At 41.0% G+C, this 27,304-nt stretch overlaps 1 protein-coding gene across 1 annotated transcript; it reads left to right on the forward strand.

Moving 5' to 3' along the window:
- Window positions 1-206: 206 nt before the first annotated feature.
- Window positions 207-26,698, forward strand: MYL10 (myosin light chain 10). The gene is made up of 7 exons (XM_067537839.1): window positions 207-280; window positions 8,425-8,514; window positions 13,673-13,748; window positions 15,146-15,250; window positions 18,908-18,986; window positions 24,254-24,302; window positions 26,121-26,698. Exons 1-7 carry the CDS (start codon window positions 278-280, stop codon window positions 26,217-26,219), a joined length of 501 nt encoding a protein of 166 aa, XP_067393940.1. The 5' UTR covers window positions 207-277; the 3' UTR covers window positions 26,220-26,698.
- Window positions 26,699-27,304: the final 606 nt, after the last annotated feature.

Below are 27,304 nucleotides of genomic sequence, written 5' to 3' on the forward strand. Positions count from 1 at the left end.
TTCAGCTCTGGCTCATTGTGAGGACTGTACAATTCTATCCCAAGTGCCTATCTACTTATCTGCTGCAGTATTTATGTGAAAGCAAAAGCCCTGCATAGAACAGATGCTTAGAATGGTATTGGGATCCAATTACTGCACTTTTCCAATCTTACATCTATTGTCTAAACTTGGAGCAGGCATATTTTTACTCCTCGGTGACACTATATAAAGGAACAATTGGCATTGTGTGTGCTGGCTGGCTAGTTGGCACAGAAGGGGCAGAAGGAACAGCAGCACCATGGTAGGAGTTACTTTTTCCCATATTCTTTCTTTCTTTCTTTCTTTCTCACTGTAACTACTTTAACAGGAGCAATAATAATAATAATTAATATAATATCGGACACCGTCAAATCTCATTCTTAAACAGAATCACTTTCAGACTGAGGAGCTAGCCAGCACTAGGGACACTGGATGATCTGTGAATTTCAGAGCACTCAATTAATAAATGTGCTAGGTCTGGAGACCGTCAGAGCAAAATCTTGCCCATGCTGCTTGGATTCACCAGATGGAGGAAATAGCTCACTAGGAGTCACTTTCCCAACCTAGTATTACCTTGGGTGCTTCGTTGGGGTAGCAACTAATGCAGGTACCGGTACTGACTAGCCTGAAGATAGTCTGCTGCTGTGGAGGCATCTGTGTGAATATGTTGTCACTGAAGAAGAAGCAAGGGGCATTACAGAGAATGTAGTCTCTGTAGCCTACTTCCTGCCCTTCCAGTCCCTCTTGAGGTATCCTGTCCTGTGCTGGCATGATGGATCTGGGACCTGCTGCATGGCTACCTCCGCACTATTTCCGCAGCCTATGTGGTTCCAAAGAGCAAGGGCAGAATTTCAGCCCTAGATGCAATCTGAGTATCTGGCTCTGCACATGCCTTCTGCAATTTCGCTGGATGTTTTTCTATCTCAACAGGGAAGAAAAGGAATACTGTGCCTTTAATTATGTGCTTTCAGCTCTTTTTACTTATTTTCCTCTTTCTCTTGCCTTCTTTCAGGCTCCCTCAGTGTAGCATTTCCCATTGGCACCTGTGAGCTATTTGGAGCCTATTTACACCAGAGAGTAAGCTGTGTTTGAAAACCCTTGTCGAAGCACAGTTCAAATCTGGCTGCCGTTAAGCAGGAGATGAATGTGGCCCAATCATTGTTCGGAACAGGACCAAACCAAATTCAAAACCATTTCTAAAAACCATGCTCAAGACCAGGCTGTAACATCAGCTTGCACATAGCGAAAATGGTTTGTTCCTGTACACGCCAGCAGCCAGACCATGTTCACCACCAGGTTAGAGGAGAGAGGTATTCATCCCAATTTTCCAACTAGGACCTCAGATACATAGGCTACACTTAAATGGATTTCTCTAAAACCTACGCCAACCATTTATCTGCTGACGTGTTGGGTCTTGAGGGTTTTTTTTTTCCACCCCTTTAGGTGTCTGCTCCCCCAACACCCCCAGCCATCATTCTTATGAACTGACTCCTTTCCTACAATGCGCTGAACCTTTTGGAATAATTATTCCAAGACTTTCTGTGGCCAAACTGCCCAACGCAATAGATCTCAGAGTGTAGCAAAATGTGTCCCCAAAGCCTCATTGCTATGGAAGACTGTCCTTGATGTTTCTTTTCACTGTGCCTTTTGGTCTGTGAAAGCATCTTCTGAGGCACCTTACAATTCATGGACACATTAAACAGATTTAAAATGGAATGAAAAAATAGTCTTAATGAAAGAAAGCTGAGAATATCTTTACATAAGGAAGAGATCATTTTTTATTAATCAGAGGGAAATGTATATGTAATTATGCAAGATGAACTCTGTGGGGAGGTTTTTTTCCCCTTTATGATGTCTTAAGGGATTTATAAATATTACAGAGGTTTTATAGCATCATAATATTTCAGATGTTCAGTAAAGCTACTTTCAAAGGATTACTGCAGACAAAGCACCACAGTAAAAAATAATTACAAGTCAGCCCATGCTACTAGGTTCTGACATACAGGACTGAAGAGAAAGAGAATGGCAGGGTTCCGGGAAATAATTTTTCTAACAAGAAGCAGACCACACAAGTGTTACAGGATAGAATTCTGAGAACTGTGAGTCTATAGGCCCCAGTTAATAGCAGGGAATTTTTAGTAAAGTTGGTTCTGTGATGTTTCTACGTGCACACTGCTGATGGGAGGAGAGCGGGGAGAGAGAGAGAGGGAGAGGCCTTTTACATACTCCAACAACATTCCTGTGTTCAATCAGCTCAGTGACACCTTGTAGCGAATTGTGTATGCTGAAGGGAATCATGTACCCAAAAATAGATCGCATCCTGATGAAATGTGTCTTGCAGCCTGCTAGACTGCCTGGAATGTACCACCTGTACTAAAAAATACTGACTGCAATAGAGATAGGTCAAGTTACACCAGCTGGGGATCTGGCCTGTGGCTTTCCAGTGGAAGTGTGTGTGTATGTGTGTGTAGGGGACTTTATGTTGGAGGGGATGAGCTGTTCATTTCTATGTACTTAAGAGGAGGCTATTTATGTGTGTATTTGCCAGAGAAGAGGCATTGTGTGCTTATGTGGGGCAAGGGGACCATGTCAGGGATTTTGGGGCACAGAATTTGCACAGGCTGTCGTGGGGAGGACAGTGTGTGTGTGTGTGTGTGTGTGTGTGTGTGTGTGTGTGTGTGTGTTCATGTGTGAGTGAATGATGGAAGCCAGGGGACTCTGTGTGTGTGTGTGTATGTGTGTTTATGGGAGAGAAAGAGAGAGAGAGAGATGGGTGGGAGTGAGGGACTTTGTAGGGGACAGGAGAGATAGTATGTTAGTGTGACGTGTGGGGAATGGCGTTCAAAGATTGTTGGATATGGAAGGGATTGAATGTGTGGGGGGGAGTGAAGGGGGATGGACTGCCAGCACTGTGTGTAAGATGGTTTGTGAGGATATGAGAGGAGGGATTTGTTTGTGAATGGAGAGGGGGTTAATAAAAAGATCTTTTGTTTCTCTGTTCTGATAGCGCAGGTTTTTATTTGAGCTCTGGGAGTCTGTGGTGTTGCCTGCTTGAAATGGAGATTGTGCTCTGAGAGCAGTTTGTGCTGCTTACTGCGCTATATCATTCCCTGCGAGCCCTGCGCTCCAATGGGTCTATGCACCTCACCGGTCACTGAAAGGATCCAAATTGTGTGAAACAGACAGGCCACGTCTACACTACAAAGTTTTGTTGACCTAACTTACGACGGCATACAGCCACTGCAACTATTAAATTGCTTGTGTGTGTGCACATTTGGCTCCTTAAGTTGGTGCTGTGCATCCTCACGGGAGCACTGGTATTTATTGTATTGTCAGTATGGGGCGTTGTGGGATGGCTCCTGAAAGCCAGTAACAGTTGGTGTAAGCAACACAGTGTCTACAGTAACACTGCATTGACCTAACTACATCAGCTGTGATTCTATGCCGCTTGTGGTGGTGGTGTTACTACATCCGAATAGAGGGCCATTTACATTGGCAGGGCCAGATTTAAGTGAAGACGCTTCCACAGCTAGATCAGTGCAAGGCAACTTATGTCAACCTAACCGTGTAGTGTAGGCCAGACAACAGTGACTTGCCCATAGTTGGGTTCTTTGATGCAGACACAAAATAAGTTATCTAAATAAAGCAAAACAAAACCACCAATTATCCTCCTGCCCAGTCCTCCAAAGATGGATCTGAAGTGTGACATTTGGGTGTGAACCTGGATTCAGCCAAAACTTGAGCACGGAGAGTGTCAGATCTGTGATTCTGGCTTGGGCTGAGAACATGCAGAGAATGTTAACGACACTGAAATAGATAGAGAGGTAGCTGTAGCCTTTAGTCAGCTTCATAAGATGGTTCATAATATGAAATACTATGGGTCTGATTCTCCATTGCCTTGCACCTTGTGTTGCTATTGACGCTAGTGCAACATGAGTATAAAATGTATAACATTAGCATTCTGATCTGGTATCATCTTACACTCACTTTGCATTAGTGTAAATGACCACACAAGATGCAGGGCAACCGAGAATCAGGCCCTCATGTCACAAAGTCTAACTCTGCTTCTGAGAGCCGCCTCACGGGTGACCTGCAAAAGGGGGGAAATGACTTTGTGCCCTTTTTGTAAAAAGAAGACCTAAGAAGTTGAAGGGTAGGGAGGGTTAATTATTGTATGCTTGTTTTTCACTTGAGAATGTCAGGAATGTCAAGTTTTGTTGTCCCTGTTTTAGGTGGAGAACTCCTTGAATGATTCAGAGAAGTAGAGCTGAAGATTTCTGAGTCCTTAATTGAAGGGGCTGAGGCATTTGCTGTTGAATCCTTACCAAATATAGCTCTCTCCCCACCCCAAGCATTTGAGTTAATTAGCTGTTAATGAAAACAGGGGCTTTTAAACAGTTTGAATAAAATTCCTTCCCCTCTAAAATATTCAAGTGTCACTTCCTTAGTATTTTTGATGTCATAAACCTTTTATGGCTCCAAACTTCTGTAGCTTTTCAGGCTAGGCAAGACCTGATTTTGCAGTGTGAAAAATAAGTAGAAGAAAACCCACATTTTAAACTCCCAAACCCACATAAAGATGCAGACACAATCCCTAGCTCCCTGTTTCTGTAGATCACCTTTAAAGCAGAAGAAGGAATTCTTCACGCTGTAGACCCAAACACCCCCTCCCCATCCCTGTTCTTACCTTGCACCCAGAGAGGTGGAAGCAACGCTGACTCATTGTTTCTATCTGTGTGTGTCAGTGCACTAGCCTTGTTCTCTCAGACTCTCTGGCCCTACCAGTCCAGACAGCAGAAATGTAAAGAATCTCAGTGAAGGAATCCCAGAACACAGCAAGCGTTGGGCTGGCCTGAGCTGTCTCAGAGTCTGGTTTTTTTATATTCTGGTTTTATTTAAAGCATCTAAAAATTAGCAAAAAGATCCTTAGAAACCCAAGCCAAATGAGAGAGCGCTAGCACTGATAATATAATCAAGCAATGCGTGATGGCGCTGAGGTTTCCCTTTTTAAATGAACTGTTGTCTTCTTCACACTGGGGTGATTAATATACCCAGGCTGGAATTTTATCAGACATGTTCAGACATCACAACATTCTTCCCCACGCTTTCCTGTCAGAGGCCTTGGAATCTCAAGTTGGGAAACCCAAACCTCCTCATAACCTTTTACATGCTTATCTAACACTTTTCAGCTTTAGATCTCAATGCACTTATCACACTTATTATTACCCATGTTTTACAGATGGGGAAACTGAGGCACAGAGTGGAGAGGTGATTTGCTAAAGGTCATGCAGTAAATCACTGGCATATCCAAGAATAGAAATGAGGTGTCCTCTTTCCCCATCTGTTGCCCTCCTCATTGTTCTATGAGGTAAAACAAAGATATTAGATTGTTCGGAGAGATAAGCCTCAGACAAAATCCTGGTTTAATCACGGCAGAACTGTGGGGAGTTTTCGATCCAGGTGCAAACTCTGCAGCTCAGACGCATTTCCTCTCTCTTTTAGCTGCTTTTTGGGTTTGACTTACACCGCCAACAAGGGGAAAGTCTCATATACTGCAGTTTGCCCCTCAGCCCTCTTCATGTTCACATCCTCCAACGATTCTGAGTGAAGCCTGTGGTTTCTCTCTGTGACTATGGATCTCCTGTCAATTCAAATGAACGCCCCCCTCCCCATGTAAGCAGGGATTTGGGAGGCTGGATAGCCCAGGAGACTAATGATAATCCTTTCAGCCCTAGATCCAATAGTTTGAATTTGGAACCAGCGATGGAAAGTCACTGCCATCTGACAGCTGCTCAGTGGCCTATGTGAAATGATTTGGTGATCACAGTCTGATTCCACAGGTAATCACATCATACACGGGGTTAACTGTGACCCATACTTGGACTTTCAGTAGAAAAATTAAAGGCAGAATGGTCCATATTGGAACTGAACTATCCTTTATCACCCCTGGAGGTTGTTCCTAAAGGTCAGGCTTGAAGCCTTTTAACAGATCGTTGAGGAGAAGGTGGGGAGAATTAGGGGTTGAATTTACCTGGTGCTGTTCTTATTCTGTGGATAAATAGACTTCAGTTTCTATGGGCTTTAACAGCACTACACTCTCTTTTTAAAAAGTGATCTGATTTTTTTTTTGTATTGGCAATATGCATATATCTGGGTTTTACCACATCATTTCATACAACTACAACTGCTTGAAAACACTACTGTGCATGCAGTCTGAGATCTCTAAACAGAGAACCCACCAAAATTAGCCAGGGAGTACCTGATGCATGGTATAATCAGGCCTTGCCCTCGGAGGTCCACAAAGCCCAGAGTAGCATTCTAGCCCTTTTCATTGCGGTGTTAACCTTCAGAATGTAAATTGATTGATTGATGGGGGAGGATAGTTTATCAGGCTGAATAAAAAAATCATACATGGACTGAGCATCTGGTATTCCCTTATCTGCAGCAAAAAAAGCTATTGGTGGCTCAAAAATTGCCCCCTCAATGGATCAGCTAAATTTGAGGAACCACCCTCCTGGCCCTCCACCCTCCCCAGCCCTGCATGTGCTGCTTACACTGTGAAGTCAGTTGCCTCTAGAGAGGTGTCAGTGTACTTGATGAGCTAACATCTGCTCTCTTTTTACCTCAGGGTTTGAATACACTGTTAGTAAGCGGGATCGTCCCTAGTTTTTCCATTCTAATTAGAAATGCTGAAATGTCAACCAGGCACCTCAAATTGCATGGAATGCTGCCCATTTTGGCTCAAAATAACACTCATTCCATGTGAGGAGGAGGAGGGAATCTGTTTATTTTCCAAAATCAATATTTCTACATTAATTAAACATTCCATTTGTTCACGTATTTTTCCATGCCTTGGGTGGCATTTTATCCTTGTTTTTCTTCCCAGCAAATACATTTTCTCATGCATTTCCTATAGCGCAGGAGTTTGTATTCCAAAAGATAGGTACAATGTGTGTACATTCGTGAGGTATATACCAAAACCCTAATTTTCAAACATGAGATCCACAGCAGGAGGGCTGAATGCAGAAATCTGTATGGCAAGTTAAGTTGACCAGATAATATATATTTCCAGCAGTGCTAGATGGAAACATGTCAGCTCTAATTCCCAGGATCTCATTTGAACAGTGTGCTAAAAATAGCTGTGTTGGTGCTCTCCGTTGGGCTCTGAACCCCCTCATCTTCAGAGTCTGAGCATCTAGCTGGCTATTTTTAGCCTGAGTCTGCTGACGCGGACTCTAAGACTTGCTAATGTGGGTTTTTTCCTGCGCAGACATACCTTCAGCTATGGGCAGAACATTTAGGCCCAGATCCTCAAAGGTGTTTTAGTATTGAAATGAATGGAATTTAGGCACCTAAATACTTTTGAGAATCTGGGTCTTAGTCTCTCTGTGCCTCAGCTCTCCATCTCTAAAACGGGGATAACAGCCCTGACCTACCTCACTGGGATGTTGTGAGGACAAATGCATTCAAGATTGCGAGGTGCTCAGATACTACAGCGCTGGGGGCCATGTAAGTACTGAAGAGAGGGAAGGTAACCTATGATTACACACCAGCTGGCTCTCTTTTGCTAGAATAGGACTGGAACTTGAGCTCTCAAGCCCACCCAAGCCCCTAGGCTTTTGAACCTGAACTCCAAGCCATGCCACAATGTCCATGCTGTTACTTTTAGTGCGCTAGCTCGAGCCCCGCTGGCAAACGTCAATCAACTCAGGCTGGGAGGCTTGCTCCCAGCTGCAGTGTAGATAGACCCATGTAGGGTTTAATTTTGAGCCTGGCTATGTAGGGAAGTAAAGTAGAATAAAGAGCTTCCTCACTCCCCTGTGCTGGCTACTTGCATTGCCAGAGCCTGCAGGAGAGGAGAAGGGAGCAGCTGTTGGTGGGGCGCTATTCCTACCCAGGTTTGCACATTGTGGGGCACTGGGGAGTGGTCAGAGTCTTAGCTCCTTCCACCCACAACCAGCCAGGCAGCATAACACAGCCAGCACTGACAGGAAAGTAATCTGCAGTAGCAAATGGGCTTGCACACACCAATGCCCCCAAGAAGCAAAGAAGAAGCACAGACCAGATTGTGACTCTCCAAGTCTGGTTCCTGCACTGCTCCTGGGTCAACGGAACCAAGCCTCTTACTCAGGCTGGATTGTCAGGTTACAATCCAGTCCATAGAAAGCCTTTGGCAACACAACTCCTTGGTAAAAATGCACCCTGTGTTTTGTAACGAAACAGCATTTTCCTGTGTTTATATATCTGTTGCACAACTAAGTACTGAATCAAACGGGGGAGATAATATAACATAATAACCCTCATGCTACTTGTGCATGTATAGTATCTTCAGTTATAGATGAAATTGTCTTACCTGGTGTTCCAAGAGTTATTTATTATATAACAGATTTTTTATTTCTTTTATAGTCTCCAAAAAAGGCAAAGAAGAAGGCAGAAGGAGGTGGTTCTAATGTGTTCTCTATGTTTGATCAAACCCAGATTCAGGAGTTTAAAGAGGTGGGCGAACTTTTATGCTATGTTATACAGTCTTCCATCACTGCTAAAGAACAACCCAGGATTGATTTGCAATCATTGCTTAGTTCATCTGCTTTAATAGAACACACAGTTGTTTCATGGGTTTTTTTGGTGGTTTTGGCTGATAAATCATTTTGCTTGTGCAATTTTATGGATTTCTTTCTTTCTTTCTTTCTTCAAGATCTAGGTGTTACATGTTATTTAAAACCTACAATGCTCAATAGAAAATTTAAAAAAAATTACCATATAATTCATTTGGGCCCTGATTCAGAAAAGCATTTGAGCACATGCTTGAGGCTATTCACATTCAAAACATCATTTAAGCACATGCTTAACCTTAAGCATGTGTTTAAATGCTGGGATACTTTCCTGAACGGCGCTTTAATTAATGGATAGTTCCATAATACCCACTGTACCCTAACAGCCAAACCCCCAAAGCAGAAACCGAAGCCTATGGAACACCCAATCTACCTCTTTCCAAATGCCCACAGAAATATGGGCTTTACAGTGGTGCACATAAGGTTAACTAATTCAGGCTCCTGCAGATCAAGGAGAGTCTGGGGTTAGCTGTGTGTTCTTGATTCCTTGATCAGTTACCTGTGTAGAACTAATGACTTGGGCATAAGAGCTGAATGAATAATTAATAATGGATAATTTATTTGATGTGTTTAGGTTATGCTTTCTGCTTCTGGAATGTCCATGAGTACATCACAGTTTCCTCAGATTTTTCATTTTAAATTATTCATTGCTTTCCCCCCCCACCAAAATTTTTGTTAACTTTATGTACTCACTGCAAATAGTTTTGTACATTCATTCTTTGAGCTGTGTTGATTAGCTCTGGATGGTCAGATAAGCTGTATAATATCATTTCTGTTCCCTGATTGAACAAAAGCACTTCCAGAGTGACTACTGGGGTATATGAATATATATAATTCAGTTTCATGTACACATCTTTAAAATTCACTTTCCATGAGGATTCATATTATTAAAGCTCAATGTCATGAATAACTGTTAGAACCCACACAAGAGATTGTGAACATAACCAAAAAAAATTAATTGAAGTCGTTGACCTTTTCCATGGAATTAACAGGAAGTGTTCATTGCTACTCCACCAGCTTCATAATCAATGCCCCATTTTCTTTCTTAAAGGGTTACCATCAAAACCCAGCTTCACATACTTGAGCTGGTCAAAAATGACAATTTTTTGTGAAGTATTTTAAATAAAAATAGTGGAAAAAAATTTCTCGCAGAAATTTTGTATTATTTTTCCCTAGGCAAACCCAAAACCTAAAACCAGTTTTGGTAGGTTTCCAGTTTCCGGTTTTTGGTTGAAAAACGAGTTTTGGCTAAAATTAAAAATGAAAGCCATTTTTCATGAAAAATGTTTCACCTAAAAAATTTTCAGCCAGCTGTATACACTTATGGCCTGATCCAAAGCCCATTAAAATCAATAGAAAGAGTCCTGTTGACTGTAAAAAGCTCTGAAACTTTCTCAATGGAATTCACATGCTTCCGATTGGGTACATTCTCAATGATCTTGCCGAATTGGGGTCTAGTGCTGAGTTTAGTACTGGCTACTGTGAGTTAGTCCCGCTGAGGCCACAGTGCAGATCTTGAAGCTAATCTGAAGCTCTGGTGGTAGACATTTGGCAATGCTTGCAGAACTGGGCACCAATACTGCAGTTTAAAAGTGGAAACATGAAGTTTAAAAAATCAATAATAAAATCCAGGTTAAAAACTGAAACACATTAATGTTCTGTTAGTACATGAGAATTGCCTTATTTCTGCACCTATTTCCAGGTATAGACAGATTGTTCACCATCAGATTGATCATGTTACTTTAAACGCCGCCTGTCAAGAAGCCCACGTAGTATTTATATCATATTATTGCCTCTCTTCTGTGTGTGTGTAGGGCTATTCTATTCACAGTGTCTTCTGTTCCATGTGCAAATCTTGATGATACACAATCAGCCCATCAGAAGTAAGCCCTCAAAGAGGAGTGAAAACAACTTAAGGGGAGTAGATTTAACCTTATCATTTGATGGGTGTATGGCATAGGAATCAATGAATGTGAATGTACACTACTGTAAATGATCAGACAGGCACACTGGAGCTTGAATGTTGAGGTTTTATGGGAAATTGAGGTGAGATTGCATGAAGATATGATAAAACAGGATCGTGGAAAGAACTGCACCATGGAGTGCTATAGACTACAGATCTATACAAATTATGGTAGCAGGATACCATGAACTAGCCATATGCACCGGTGGATGTTACCTCTCATTATAGCCATTATAACCAGCGTGTATCAATAAATAATATGACATCAGAGATGGTAAAGATATAGTACCATGGTGATGAGCACAAAAAATAGGTATAGAGATAGAGACAAGGTGGGTGAGGCAATCTCTTTTATTCAACCAACTTCTGTTGGTGGAGGAACTAGCTTTGAGCTTCTCAGAGTTCTCTTCAGATCTGGAGAAGGAAACCAGAATGTTTGAGTTAAATACAAGTTGGGACAGATTGTTAATGATAAGAAGTTAACACGTTGTGGGAGACCACTTATAATGAAGTGAGCATTTCAGGGTTAGCTGGCAGTGGGGTGCTACAAATTGCTGTAATGAGCCTTAAAACCTGTGTCTTTGAGTCCATGGTTTTTAGTGTCTAGCAGAGTTATGAATTTAACTTCCCAGGCTAACTTTTTGAAGGTGTGCGGGTTTCCTTTGAGGATGAGTATTGAGAGGTCAGATCTGGAGTGATTGCTTCATGAAAAGTGTTTACCCAGGGGTGATATGGTGTTTTTGTCTTTTATCATTTTAATGTGTGAGCTCATTTAAGAGCATAGCAATTGTCTGGTTTTACCCTAGTAGCTGTTATTTGGGCATTTGATGCACTGGAAGAGGTACACCACATGTTGTAATAGGCATGTAGGACACATGAATCTTGAAAGGTGTGTTGTGGGAGGTGTTGATCATTGTAGCAGTGGAGATATAGCTGCAGGTTTTGCACCTTTTGTTCTGGAAGTGTATGGCACCACTTTGAGTTGGTGTGTCCACTCTGTGGGGAGCTTGTTTCTGATCATCAGCTTGGTAAGGTTGGCAGTTGTTTGAAGTCCAGATGAGGGGGTTCAGAAAAGATTTATTTCAGGATGTGAGCCCCATCGAATATGGATTGTAATTGTTTGATAACACCCCATACGGGTTCCAGTGTAGGGTGGAAGAAGACAACTAGAGGTGTGCCGTTAGTGGGTTTTTGTTTTGTTTCCCCTGTATTGAAGCACATTCTCCCAAGATACTTGGGTGATCCTTTCCATGATGTGATCTACTTCTCTGGCAAAGTGTCTTTGTTTAGTGAAGGTGGTTTTAAGTGTGTTTAGGTGTGTATCTCAGGCTTTCTCTTCAGAGCAAACACTATGATTTCTGAGTGCCTGGCTGTGAATCACAGATTATTTGATGTATCAGGGATAATTGCTGGATTTGTGCAGATAAGTGTAGTGATATGTGGGATTCTTGTATATAGTTTTTTGTAGGGTTCCACTGCTGAAGCTAGTTGTGATGTCCAGGAAGTTGACGATGGCGTGGGAGTATTCTAGAGAGAGTTTTATGGATGGGTGGCAGTGGTTGAAGTTGTGATGGAAATCTACGAGGGAATTTAGATCTTCTATCCAAAAAATGAAAATATCATTGATGTATCTCAGGCATACCATTGGTTTTGTGGTGCATTTTTCCATAAATTCTTCCTTGAGGTAGCCCATGAAGAGGCTGGTGTGTTGGGGAGCCATCCTAGTACCCATGGCTGTTCCCATGGTTTGGGCAAAGTGTTTGTTGTTAAGTGTGAAGCTGTTGTGAGTGAAGATGAATTTGATGAATTTGGTGATGCATTTAGAGTAGATATGTGAGTGTTGTATATTATCTTGTAGGTATTTGAGGCAGGCAGCAATGCCATCATGGTGAGCAATGTTGGTGTAGAAGTAGGTGACATCCATGGAGATGAGGATGGTGTTCTTTGGGAGGCTGTTAATGTTGTGGAGTTTCTGGAGGAAGCGGTAGCGTCTTGGGGGAAGTTTGTGTGCTAAGTGATTTGAGGATGGTTTCTATGAGTGCTGAGATTCTTTCAGTAAAAGTGCTGTAGCCAGATGTGATGCGTCTGTCTTAGTTCCCTTGTTTGTGTATCTTGGGAAGCATGTAGAAGGTCCCTGGAATGGGTGGATGGATAGATGGATAGATAGATCGATAGATAGATACCACTTTCAGATATATTATTGGTTCTACCAACATTCCCATTCTAAGCTCAGGGAAATATCTCTCAAACCATTAGACTTTTTCAAAGAATAAGAAACTTTTAAATTATGACCATTGTTTGTATATAGGTAGGTAGGTAGGTAGCAGATGAATGGGAAAGAGGTTAAAGTTCAGAAATTGTGTGTTGACTAAAAACTACAAAACAACAAGTGTATTTTCTGCAAAATGTCGAGAATTGCCTGACAGGAGATATTTTAAGGTCAACACACTGAGGTCATTCAGAGAACAATTAGACCATGTCCACAGCCTGAAGGACACAGTGTGGTTGAAAGGGCAACAAGGTTTGGTTGAATAAATAACACATCAAAGTCTAGATTTCTGAGTTTTCTTACTTAACTTTTATTTCCTCTCTGGGACTTTGAGGCTTCACTGTCAGCCCTCACAGAATTTGATTTTAATTCAGTACCAGTGTGATGTTCATAGGTATTAATTGTCTTACAGCTTGTTATAGCTGCACAGGGCAATGTGATATAGGCGGGGTACACAATCCATGTAATAGCCACTGTGGCAGCTGTGACTAGAGCTTCCTAATCCATGCTTTCACGGGTTAAAGCCTGAATGGCTGGATCTGACAGCACTGGCAGAGACCCAACTACATGCTGCGCTGAGTGTTAATTTAGTAAGAAGAAGTTTGGGTGGGTTTAATTAAATCTCTTGCCAAGATACATTAACGTGTTGAAAGTAAGTAATGCACTATAATGCTGTATGTTGTGGATTAATAAAGGAAAGATAAATATTCCCCTTTCTAATGTAAATATAACACCACATTGATGAGTATCAGGATTTACAGTTGGCCACGAAGAGGCAATGGTAACATAATGCCCCTTTTCTCTTAATAGGCTTTTACCATCATGGATCAGAACAGAGATGGCTTCATTGACAAAGCAGACCTGAGAGATACATTTGCTGCACTGGGTGGGTAAACAAATGAACAAATGTACTCTAAAGGCAATTTAAATTTCAAGCACATATGAAAGGATTATATCAAAATTAGAACCGGATGAGTCATAAGATATGCATGAGGCTCAGAGAGCCAAGGGGACAACTTGCCAAACCTGCTCAATTTGATCCTTCTCCTCTATAGCTGGTAGCTGCTATCTTGGCTGTATATCTCTAGCCGGGAAGTTTACTGAGCAGTCCCTTTCAAAGGCTAAATGAGGGCCATTCCAGGATTCCTTGGCGGATGCTATAGAGTGGTGCAGCTGACATCCTCTTCTGAGAGACTGATCCCTCCCCATCAACCCTTTCATAATAAGCCCACCCAAGTAGGGGTCTGTGCCAGGCATTTCTGATTTGTCTTTTTATCTGGGCTTCTTAAGCTGCACCCTTTTCATCTAAGAGTCATATAATATCTACCAATTAAAGTTTCTGTCATGGACCAGCCACCATCCTTCCCACGCCAACGTGGGAACTTCATGTGAAGGGCCGTCCTTCTGTGCCCTGACATAGATGGGAATGTGCGTGTCAGGAGGTTAAGGAAGGCCCTTTCCAAGCCATAAGTTAAAAGCACATTTAAAGCCCTATAACATCAGGCCTTTCCATGCAATGAAAAGTCAAGAGGCTCATGAGCCCAAACCTGGTGCTACATCCCTTTTGCAGCATTTGAGATTTCAACAGTGATATTGGTGTCTGGGCTTTTGCCATATGGATATTATCAAGAGAAGTTTGATTAGAAACCATACAGTGGTGGAATCAGATTCCCACATCTTTATAGTGACAATGAGGAAATTTCCCCCTGTAATTAATGTTATTCTGGAATGTTCATTTCCTCGGGTCAGTTTCTGATACCCTTAATTCATGCTGAATAGTATCTCATCCCTCAACTAGGCCCACTGAAATCAATGGCAGTGCACACTAGCAAGGTACGACTCAATTTGAGTAGGGCTGTCAGAATCTCAACTCTAGTCAAATGTCCTGCAGGATTCAAGGGAACAGTCAGGCTTACCCAAGTCATCTGTCTGTTCTTACTATGATTCCTTAATCACAAAACCATCTCATGCTGGGCAATTTTGCAATAGAATGAGGCCTGAAATCCTGGATTTCACCCATGTGAAAGAGAATCATTTTCTTCAGAAATGGTCTCAATAATAGCCATTGTTGCCCCCATACCTATTAATTTCCCCTCTCATTCCTTCATTTGCCCTTTTATCCTGTAGCCAACTCCCTCAGTTCATTTTATGACAGTGACATTTTGAGTTATATCATTAACACTGTTGTACTAAGCCCTGAGCACCACGGTGGGAAGGGCAGTGGGGATCACTTTCTGAAATAAAATTATTATTTATTATGAAACATCATCTCTGCTACTACAGGTCGTTTGAATGTCAAGAATGAAGAGCTAGAAGCCATGGTGCATGAAGCTCCAGGTGCCATTAACTTCACTGTTTTTCTGACTATGTTTGGTGAAAAATTGAAAGGTAAGTACTATCACGGAGTTAGAAATGTATCTATCAAAGCACTGATATGGACCTCTTTGCTGTAATATCTCTGCACCTCACAAACACTGATCAATGCATCTTGAGAACACCCCTGTCATGGAGGGCTATCTGAATTTTTGCAGACAGAGAATTAGGGCACAGAGAGACTAAGTGACATGCCCTAGGTCACATAAGGAATCTGTGTCAGAGCTCAGAGCTGAAACCCAGTAGAGTGTCCTAGCCACTTGACTATCCTTCGTTTTTGCTACAAGTTGGAGACCGAAGATCCAACCCAGGTGCGATTCCTATCAATGGGAATTTTGCTATTGACTCCAGTGGGACCAAGATTGGTCCAGACACTGCTGATTAGTGAACAAAGTGGACCAATTTAATAGAGTTACAACAGAGAGGAATTTGGCCCAATGCCATTTAAAATACAGCAATCTCTGCCACCAGTACTAGATTCTAACTGGAAGCCAGTAATTTAGTTCGATTTTTTGCATTGTACATGGCCAAGAATTGCAGAAGAGAGTTCCCAGTGTCTAAGATGCACCTCCAGTTATCTTCCCAGTAAATATTAATGAGCAGAGAAAGCTTTGGCCTTCTGGTCATGATGTAATTCTATTCTATTCTGTTCTGGTCGGGTTCTTATACTGCCCTCATCACCCTAGAATCTGAACACCTTCCAAAGTCCATTAAGTGCCAGAGCTAGTATTTGCTGGCTCTCTTTCCCCCCATTTCCTCTCCAGGGGGAATATCATGTCAGGATTGAAAAAATATGTTTTTCAATTATTTATTTTATGTTTGCTGTGCTACGAGTCTGTATTATTGAAGGCAAGGTCAAAGAAGTGCTCCTTGCTCTTGGAACAGAAAGTGGTAAGGTTTGAGGTGGACTTGAACTTAATATGGGGGAGGTCAATAGAACCAGTATTATCTCTTAAAGTTGTCTTTAATCTATCTCTCTAATGTGTCCATCACAGTGGTATGTGTATCATTATTTCCCCTGATGGCATCTTGCATTTTCATGTGTAGACAAGCCCTTACCTCCTTAGAGTATGAGAGCACTGCAATCATACGTAGACATAGGTAGATATACCCTAGCTAGTTTTAATCTACCTCACTTGGGGATAGGAGCAGTGAAGCCATGACTGTACAAAACAGGAATCCTGCATAATTAATGGTGGGGCTAGCCTGCGCTGAAGCATGAACTACCGTAGTTTCACTGCTCCAGCACTCGAGCTACTCGAGATTAAAGCTAGCTCAGGTATGTATCCATAAGCTGCAATCGAACTCCAGGATTGCAATGTGGGCATGCTCTCAGAAGGTAATACTCAGCCTCCTTCACAATGCTCTAGTTGGGATGTGCTGGATATCTTAATTCACCCTGCTGGAGTGTACTACTACAGACTCCTGCCTATTCATAACATCCGTGATCACACAGCACTTGGCAAAGTGCCCCTCTTCCTTTTCCTTTCTGTCCTTTGCCTCTCACAATTGCTGACGCCTGGTGGGATTCCAGCCCTGCCAACTGTGTGGTATGAAAAAAGAGCCAGCACAGGAAGGTAAATGGGTGAAGTGTACCCATCTTGTCCACAGGTTTCCTGTTGGCTATTAGCAGGAAGGCTTTTTTTCCCCCCCTTTCCATTTATCGAAGGGAAAATCACAGCTGTGCTTGTCATGCCCTTCTGGTTGGGTTTGTCATGCAAAATAAGCAGAGCCAAAAGACTGCACATTCCCAATCAAAATTAATTGGGATGAAGAGTCTTTGTAGTATAATTATAAAGGGAGAATGGGCTAGAGGAAGTGGATATGGCAATTTTGCAACATTTTTTATTAGCTAAGTACCACTCAGAGAGTTTAGTGAAAGGTGCTTTCTAAGTAAAATTTGTTGTGCTGTAATTGATTCCTGTCATAAAAGGGAAGCTGGGTTTTTTGAGACAAGCTTTAGCTTTGTATATTGATATTATGATGCCAGATGAACAGCTAACAAAACTCAGTTTATGTTAATGCCAACCACATGGAGCTGTTTCTACAGGGAGTTGGAATAATGCAATTTGTACAGAAAACAGAGATGCCTCACATCAAAGAAACCACTTTATTTACCAGCTAATCAATAAAGAATGCCTGCTGCATTGCATCTCTTCAAAGCTGAAGTCCAAGGATATGACAGAGTAGAAAATGTGAAATGCACTAAAGGAAAAAATCCCCCCACGCAGAGGTGACTGCTTATGCAACCCCCTCCTCCAAGCTGGGATAAGTTTCACTGCACGGGACAATCAAAACATTAAATACCAACACTCATTGTATTGAACATATAGGCATTGCAGTTTGAACCAAGCATCCAGAATTTTGCAGAAGAATATCATGCTTGGTGGTATGAAGGCCTTGAAAGAGGCCCTCTAGTTTATGGATCATTAACCCAAGCTGTTATGGGCCACCCTGTTAGTTCAGATACTGCACATCTGTGCGCTAAATATCCTTGTGAATCTTTTGAAAGAAAGAAAATTGCTGGGGAGTGTCCAGGGGGTGTGGAACAAAGAACTGGGAATCAGAACTGTTGAGTTCTGTTCCTGGTTCTAGCTCCATTACATGGTGTGACATAATGGCATTGCTGCTCTGAGAGCACATTTTCCCACTATAATTACACTTCAAAGACTCATCATTCCAATTAATGTAAGTTCTTTGTGGCTCAGTTTACTTGGTTGCAAATTGGATTTTGTACTATTGTTAATGGTTATTTGTATTATGGTCCCAATGTACCCAGAAGCCCAAACAAAGATTGTGCTCAGAGCTGTACATATACATAGTAAGAGATAGTCCCTGACCCCAAGAGTTTACAATCTAAATAGAAGAGACAGACCAAAAGTGGGAGAAAGGAAGGATTATTACTCCTGTTTTACAGATGGGAACTGAGGCACAGAGAACTTGAATGGCCCACCCGAGGTCAAGCCAAAAGTCTCTGGCTGAGCTGAGAACAAAAGCTACATCTCCTGAGTCCAGTCTAGTGCCTTAACCAAAAGACTAACTTTTTTCTCCATCTAATACTTATCTACTTCACAGACATGTCAATGAAGGTTGTATGGTGCTTTGAGATCCTTAGATGGAAACACAATACAGAACATAAGCAGAATTCACGGTTGTATATTGATCATCCTGTTTCCATGGCATTTCATTGACACTTGGTTTTTGCAACGAGCTCCATTTCCTTTGGCGAGGGAAATAACCTCTTCTCTATACAGTGAAGAACAAGTGACATCAAAAAGTGTTTTTACAAAGAACATACAGTACAAGATTAAAGGAAATCAGCTGGGGAAACAGTTTGTTATATTTTCATTTCTGAAGCCGCTAATCCTCTGGGTACTGATATTGGAGACCAGTTCCTGGAAGTTTTCTCTCTTGCAGACACAGAATAGATATGAGTTATTATTTTTAAGCTTCTGAACATTGAACTATTCACCTTTATTGTTTATCTGACATGACGAATGCTGCAGACTTAAGAAACCTTTGTCTTTAAACCACAACTGCAGGGTTCTCCATTTTGCTCCATTTTCAGATGAATGAAATTATTTAGCAAATATTAGACAGCCATACAAACACACACACACATATACACACTCACACACAGAGACCTCTACATTACATTTCATTTTCTTGTAGGTACAGACCCAGAAGAGACGATTCTGAATGCTTTTAAGATTTTCGACCCAGAAGGAAAAGGCCACATAAAGGCAGACTAGTAAGTTTATTTATAATCCATAAAAAAAATTGCACTGCTTAAGGGAGCAGTTTAAAAGATGTACATTCTACAGTATTCTAAGAGGCAGAAGAGCTGGCAAGCAGAGAAGCATGTACCTTTGTAAGCCAGAGTCAAAAAGACTGTTGTCTGAATGTTCTTGTATCCCCCCCCAAAAAAGACGTTATTGTCTTTAGGTATTGCAAGAGGCAGCGGAAATGTAATCACATGCATGCCATTAGATAGCTTTTCAAGGTCTGGCTATAAATCAACACACGACCCACTCTTTGTAGATCAACTCCATATGTAAAATGAAAATGAGTGTCTGGTGCATAACTCTCAAAGAGGGCTTGACTTGAAGGGGGAGGCTAGTTCTCTTAAAAATAGAACGATCAGCTTAATTACAGGGAGACAGCTTCAGAGAAAGGATCTTCCTTTATTAAATGTTTACCATTCGAGCCCTCTACTCCTAGATGATCATTTGCTCTGGCTTTCCAGATCACCAGTGGACATTGCGGAAGCCCTATTATTAGTATGACCAGTAGTATTATTTATTATTTTAAATACAGCTTCCCAACTGTGCTTACATAAAGACATGAGGCCCAATTCTTATTTACATACAATAGGCTTCTCTACAACAATCTGGCAGTGTAAAGGAGCTTGAATGTGGGTGTTAAGTGGTATAAAGGGGCCTTAATATAAATGACAGTTATGCCACTGAGACAAATGATTTGAAGGAGGGTAAATGGCTAAGGAACTCTGACCTATGAGTTTAGTGGGATGACTCACATGGTTAAAGTTAGACATGTGCTTAAGTACTCTGATGAATAAAGGCTAGTTACTTACACTACAGCAGCCAGATCTGGGGCCTTTCACAATGTCCATTTTATAAATGATATGAATTAGGAAGCCATGAGTTATAAAGCGTTACACATATCACTGGGTTCTCTCTGTCAACACTGAGTTAAAGTGAATGAACCTTGAGCAGTCTGTGATGCTTTGAGACCCCCTGATGTGTATGTGTAGCCTGAAGCAGAGTATTTGTGGACTGCGTTTAGTGTAACTGATGAATCGTGCAAGTAAATTTTTTTAAAAAATGTACGTCTCCTTTATTTATTATTACTTATTTCTCTTACACTTGAGACCCCAATCAGTATCAGGGCCTTATTGTGCTAAGTACTGTACAAACAGAGAATAAGGGCTTGTCTATACAAACATTTAGTTTACATCAAGCTGGGGTGTGAATCTACCTCACACTGGCCTGTCACGGACTACTGTTCCTGTACACTCTGCTGACGCACATTGACAGTTTGTTAGTGTGCTTTGATCTAGTCCCGTTTCAGAGAGGGCTAGATCAAAATGCATTAATGAATTGTTAATGTACATCAGCAGGGTCCACATTGCCAGTTAGTCAATGGCAGGCTAGCGCGGGCTAGAGTCACACCCCAATTTGCCATGAACTAACTGTTCATGTAGACAAGCCCTAAGAAACAATCCTTTCCCTAAAGAGCTTATAACCTAATTTAATCGAGTGGGTTTAGCTAAGAGTTGGAAGGAACTGGAGGTAAGAACCTTCCTGTTTGTTTTTAGGCTAATATTATCCAGCTCTTGCAGTTTGGGAAGAGCTCATTGCTGGGCAGTGGGAGTGGGATATCTGAAGTGACTCAACACGCTAGAGTACAGTTTATCCTATTGCCTAAATAGGCCAGATCACATGGTAGTGAAATAACAACCATGAAATACAATCTTCTGATGATACCAGAACCATGAAATGTTATTTTTTCCCACCATCATCTGTAGCAACGCAGTGCACACAAAAATATGCCGCTCCCTTCCTGTGCCTGATCCTGCAATCTTTGCACACTCCAAGGTCCCAATGAAGCCTCTTAGAGTCTGGGGCAAATTAGTAATTAGGAATGACTCCAAAAGTAGAGAGCATGATACTTTTTTTTTTTTCCTTGAAGGAAAAGGTCACCCTCCCCACTTCCTCTGCACAGTTAGCATTAGACAATGGCTTTAGTTCATCACCACAACAGAGCATAATGTTTACTTATTAGACCCGAGGGTAATGTTGATCATTACAGAACTAGCCATTAAATCAATTCCATAAATGTCTTTGAGGTTTAACTTCTATTCATATGCTTCCAAATTTTAGACATTTGAAGGTTTTGCAATCATTTTTACAGTGGCTCACCCAATCCTTTCAATATGACAGTTAATATATTAATAAATAATATTTCTCCATATTAAATACATTGGGATGGCTCCCCCAAATCCAGTCACGATGACCTTTTCATCAGAATTTATTTTTATGTCCATATAGTTAACATCCTTTTGGAGATTTTTATGTCTCTTCCCGCAGCATATTTCCACCTCTTGTCTGGAAATGACTCATTCAGTCCATCCGATGGCAATTGGGATGGACTCTTCTAACCTTTCCAAAAGCTCCAGGAGTTTGTAACCAACTTCCAATTTTCATGACAGACTTTGTTTCTCCACATCTTTATACCACACACAAACTCCCTCCTATACAATGACGTCAAAGAGAGAAAATATTTTGGGTCAGATCCACGGCCGATGTAAACTGGCATAGCTTTGGGAAAGTTTAGATGACTCAGTCCCAGTTCCCATTGATTGAACTGAATCGAGCCAACATCAGCCATTTCTAATACTGAAGTCAATGAAGCTATGTTGGTTTGCACCAGCTGAGGATCTGGCTCTTTGAGTTTCAATGTATCCTGGCTCTTTGGTGATTCGACCGGATAGGACTGAATTGGGGATGTTTCCTCATAATCTAGACCAGTGATTACATGAATCCATATGGCTTTTTCAAGACTGCATTGTATGATGAGCTCTTCCCATTAAAAATCAACTTGCCTAATGGATTTCAAAGGTAATTTTCTAAAATTATTTGGAAATCAAAGGTGCAACCAAAATATTTTAAATATTAGAACCAGTTGATATTAGCCAGGACAGATATCATCTCATGTCCCACATCAAGGCAAATGGCCACTGACTGGTTTCTGTAAAGTTACCCACAAGGCTTTGGGGTTTTTTTTGTTTTTTTTAGAAAAAATACTGTGCAAAAAAAAGTACATAGCTGCTAGTTTTGGAAGTTGTGAGTGTTGTTTTCCCTATAAAATAAATAATGGAAAATGTGCATAAGTCCTTAACTCAGTCCTTCTTACTTGTGAGAATGCCAAGGGTTGCTGGGCTATGCATCAGAAGATTATAATTAGACATTTGATCGGTTTTTTTCATTCCAAAAACACTTTAAGCATGTGAACAGAGGACACCCAACTCTTCCTAATTCAAGCCTGTATGAGATGGAAGTTTATTCATGATCCCTAACACAACAAGTAGTTTAAATTTTTCTACTCATTCACCAAGCTACTTGGTGTATCTAGTATCCTAGTTACATTTTTCTACTGTTATTTTTATAGGGCGCAAATATCCAATAATCAATACTTACATGAGAACTATCTTGCCTAGTTTTTAATGACATGCAGCAGCAGATCATGTGATAAATACACTGCAAAAGCAATGGTCATGTAACAAATGGTCTGGTTAAGAAGACAAAAATTACTAGTGACAAGGAAAGTCTTCGTCTGTCTTTCCTAAATAAAGAGCATGGGAAAAGAATACAGGAAATATGCTGTAGCATAACTAAAGCTGTGCCAAAGTGTGGAAAATATTTTCAGCAGATTTTGTGTGAACATTTTCATTATTTTGTTCCTGGAGTCAATTTGGTAATCCAGAATTTCATTTCTCACAGTGTGTCCACAAAGTGGTCCCTTCACATCAACAATAAGCACATTAAGAAGTATATTTTTATACAGATTGATTTCTGTCATAAACAAATTCTGATTTTTTAAAAAATTGTATTTATTTATTGGCACTTTTCATTTCAAAAGGTTTATATTTTCAGAAGGAATACCCCATGACATTGCACAGGGCTGTTTTTATGTTTTTCAAAATCAGTCCATTTTCAAAAATATAAAACTGAAATGGAAATCTTTGGATTTCAATTCTTGTTTCAAAATCTTCACACATATCTAATTGTAACCCACTGTCACCAATTTATAATCTATTTCCTCTAGATTTAGATCTAGATCTATTTCCTCTAGAACTTTCTGATAGTGTACAAGTATCCTTTGGTAATAACAGCAACAATGACACACCTTTAATTTGTATTCTAATAATTGAATAAAGCAGGGAGAAAGGTTGAAAGTAAAAATGATTTGGGCTTATCTACACACAAATGTTGTACCATTTTAACTATACCAGTAGAGTTAAAAGCAGTACAACCCCATCTAGTGTGGACACAGTTTCCTTATACTGGTATAAGCTATTCCTGTACAGGACGGGGAATAAGTTATATCAGTATAAAGCACCGTTATACTGGTATAGCTGCATCTACATTAGGGGTTGTACCGATTTAACTGTTGGCTTAAAACAGGCTTAAATGAGTGAAATTTAATGACCTATCATACACAAGAAGTCAAACTAGATGATTAAAGGGTCACTTCTGGCCTTATAACTCTATGAATCTGAGAAGTTCAGTAAAAAAATCACACCCCTAATTGACAGTTATACTAGTACAGAAACAATGTATCGACCAGCTGAGGTTCTGGCCCAGAGTATTTTCTCTCTTTGATGTCATTGCATAGGAGAGAGTTTGTGTGTGGTATAAGGTCTGTGTTAAAGTTCAATAGTTCCAGATCAAGATACTTTACCTTGAAATACAGCAGGTCTTGTGCAGTTCACAATCTCCTCTGGGAATGAGTGCTTGCAAAAAAAGGAATATTCACATGGTGATTTGGAATGGCTGCTGCAGTTCTTTCAAATCTTCTTTCTCATGTCCTCTCTCTCGTTTTAGGCTCCGTTTCTTTTATCCTTAGACATCACAAAAATGCTCTCTTTTTCAGCTTTGCTAAGTTATATGGACTTTTAAATAGCTAGCACAAAAACCACTATTTTAGGATAAGATAAGCATACAAAACTGCTATATTACAAATACAATAACCATAAACAATCTGAAAATGTTACAAAGCAAAATAACTTGGTAGAACCATGTGGTGACATTGATGGGGAGTGAGAAGGGGGCTCTTAGAACCAAGATACCATAGTACAAATCTCTTATAATATCTTTCAAGGATTAGCAGCTCTAAGTTATGCAGCTACACACATTTTCAGAAAGAAGCTTGCAATCTGAGATGTGTTGTGCGGTTATCTTCCGTTAACCAGGTAATTTTATTTTATTTGAACAGCATCAAAGAAATGCTTATGACACAGGCAGACCGGTTCAGTCAAGAAGAGGTAAGGATCTTTTACATTCTTCAAAATATGAATGTATCTCTAGCTGCTATTCAGCAATGAACATTTGTTCTTTAACTGTATGAATTCAGCTCATGTCAAGACTGATAGAGAGATCCATGCCAGCTCCGGCAATTAGGAACAATACAAAAAACCTCCTCTAAGTTATTTCATGGCTAAATCAGCATCAAATACAGAAAACATTCCTCAGATTTCCATGGAGGTGTAAGACTGACCTATTGTAAACTGTTCTGTTCTGCAGTGAGCTGGGCAATGAAGCTCTTTCGGGTGTGGGCTGGAACAATGATCTGGGTTCCATTTCTGTGGGAGTTATCTTGTTCTGCTTTGTGTGGTTCTTAGCCTGGGTTCTGCCAGCTGAGAGACAGGGCTGCGGGAGGAGGTTCCAACAAGAGTCTGTTAGCTGAGGGGCTAGAGTGGAGTACCGAATGGAATGCTAAAGAGTGAGGGGCTCACTTGGATTCTGATGAGATTTCTTTTAGTTAGGGGGCTGTACTGGGTTCCAATAGCAGGGGGTTAACTAGGTCCCCTGTCTTGTGATTCCTCTTCCAATAACCGCTGAAATCAATGGAAAATTTTCCTCTGTGGGCTATGGACCAGGCTGCAGTGGAGCTGAACTGGGTTGGAATTCATATGGAGATCGTGTCACCTCCCAGGGGCATCCTGGCTTGCAAAACACCTTGCAAACACACCTGCCCACAGCATGAGGAAGTCTTGTCTGTACCTGGCAGGGGTCAGCTGCCTGACTTTCCCAGCCATGGGTAACCCCACTTAGCCCACAAAGGCGCCGCTGTCCCTCGTGCAGGTTAGCAGTAGGTGCACACCAACCCCATAGTCATTCAAGCATCCCTTTGAAGTGTCCAGCCCCCGTTCCACTGAAGGGTCACAGAATTTTCAGATTGTCTCCTCCCACAGGAATAGCGCACACCAGCTCACTAGTTACACATTAGAACACAGCTTCACGTAACACACAGCACTTAGGTTTGTTTATAAAGGAAGCAAATATAAATTTATTTAGCAAAGAACAGAGATTCATATGAAGCAAACAGAAATATTGGGAAAAAAGGGTTACACAGAACATAAAATCATAACACACCTTCTTGATCCTAAACTTAACTAACAAGCTGTCCTCTTGTCTAATAAGGTCCTTCTTTACCATAAGTCCTTCCCACAGCATTTTCCCACCAGGATGGCTGAGATCCTTCTTTCATGAGCCCAAGCCTGTTGGCAACTTGTTTCCCCTTGATGAAGGATAACTGGGAGTTCATCTGCACCCCAAATATAGTACCAAAAGTTCATTGTTTTTCCCCTAAACAGAGTAACCCCTTCTGCTTTTGTTTTTTTCCTGAAGCCCCTGCAATCTATTGATTAGCATTTTGCTTGGATTATAAACGGGCATCTATTGTTAACAATACAATGCTCAGTTTGCACATGACCAGCTAGAGAGAAAGAAGTGTCTCTCACTCCCTGCCTGACTTTTGGTGACCTGTCTTAACTCACCTAGACACAGAGAACATAATTTTTGGTATATACCAATAACTCAGCACAGATTTTCCATATGTACATCTCATAATGATTATGATGACAAGAATGACACAGGGTTTCAGCAGAGACTTTACATGACACGTTTTGGCAAACTCATATGTAGATCCCAGACCCAGGGGATTCCTGTAACCCTTATGCATCTTTGTATCCTCTGCCAGTTGGCACAAAGAGTTCCCCGGATCACAGAAATCAGTACAAGTTTCTGTACTAGTCCTACAGTCCTGCATTTATAATGATTATTTCCTGTTTGTTTTGCAGATCAGCCAGATGTTTGCTGCTTTCCCTCCAGATGTCTCTGGTAATCTTGACTATAAGAACCTTTGTTATGTTATCACCCATGGTGAGGAGAAGGACTAAGAGGAGATGAGCTTCTCCTCTGAAGATACCTTATGTTTATGAGTTATTTCACAGTGCTTTTGTGTGAAGGACAGAGGGCTAAGCATTCAATGTGCTGAAGCCATATGGTCATCAGTACAGAACCAATAAAACAATTGAAATTAGATGAAAGTTATTTAATGTTCCTGTTTTTATAAAAGCTGAAAATACCAATTTTTTTAGTTTTTCCCATCCCCTTTCTTCCCATTAGTGGTTTGAAGAGGAATTTTCTTGATGAACTGGTGCTTTCATGATTTATTGACAGTTCTAATGTTCACCAGATGGTCCACTGGGCAGTGCAGTGTTGCTTAACCTTTTGTCTTTTATATATGAGCTCCACAAACTAACTGAAAAATGCTCTAGCTTATTGCAGTGGAAAGAGCATGTTGTAAATAGAATTCTATTCCATTTCACAGCCTCTAACAATGAAAGTGTAAATAAAAAAAAAAGTTTTTGTCTTCTTTCTTAGTGATGTGATCAGTTTCATAAATAACTTGACTTGTTTGTCTTGGTGCAATAGAATAGAAATTGTATAATTTTTCCAAGTTTATTAATAACAGAATTGCCGTACTTTTAAGTAGATACTCCTGGAAACAACTGAAGGATGAACTTTCACCCTTAGAAACACCTTTGTTGTAGGGGGGAGGAGATTGTTTTTGGTTTAATCATACAAGCAATCAGGTAGACAAATTATTCACCAGTTTCTATTTCCATAACAATCTTTGTATAAGGAGAGCTTACGGGGTGGAACCCCAGTGTAGCGAATGAGATTGCTTTGGTATAACAGAGCAAAATGTGTCCCTTTATGGTACGGCCCCAAATCCTCCATCCAGTCTGTGTAACTTGACTGGGCATTAGGGAACTCCAAGGGGGGAAGGAAGGTGGTAGAAATTCTCTGTCCAGAGCATGGAATGTGGAGAGCTGGTCCACTACCAATACTAGAGTTGGAAGAGCCTCCATAGTGTTTGCCACCTTTGGGGAAATGGAGTGAAAGTTCTACCTATGGGTGGTCTTCGTTGGGCCAAACCCCCCCTAGTACAACAGTTGGGTTCCAACTAGGGGAGAAG

The sequence above is a fragment of the Emydura macquarii genome, unplaced genomic scaffold (assembly GCF_026122565.2).
Source record: "Emydura macquarii macquarii isolate MOO-44397 ecotype Brisbane River unplaced genomic scaffold, CSIRO-AGI_Emac_v2 contig_450, whole genome shotgun sequence".
Lineage (NCBI taxonomy): Eukaryota > Metazoa > Chordata > Testudines > Chelidae > Emydura > Emydura macquarii.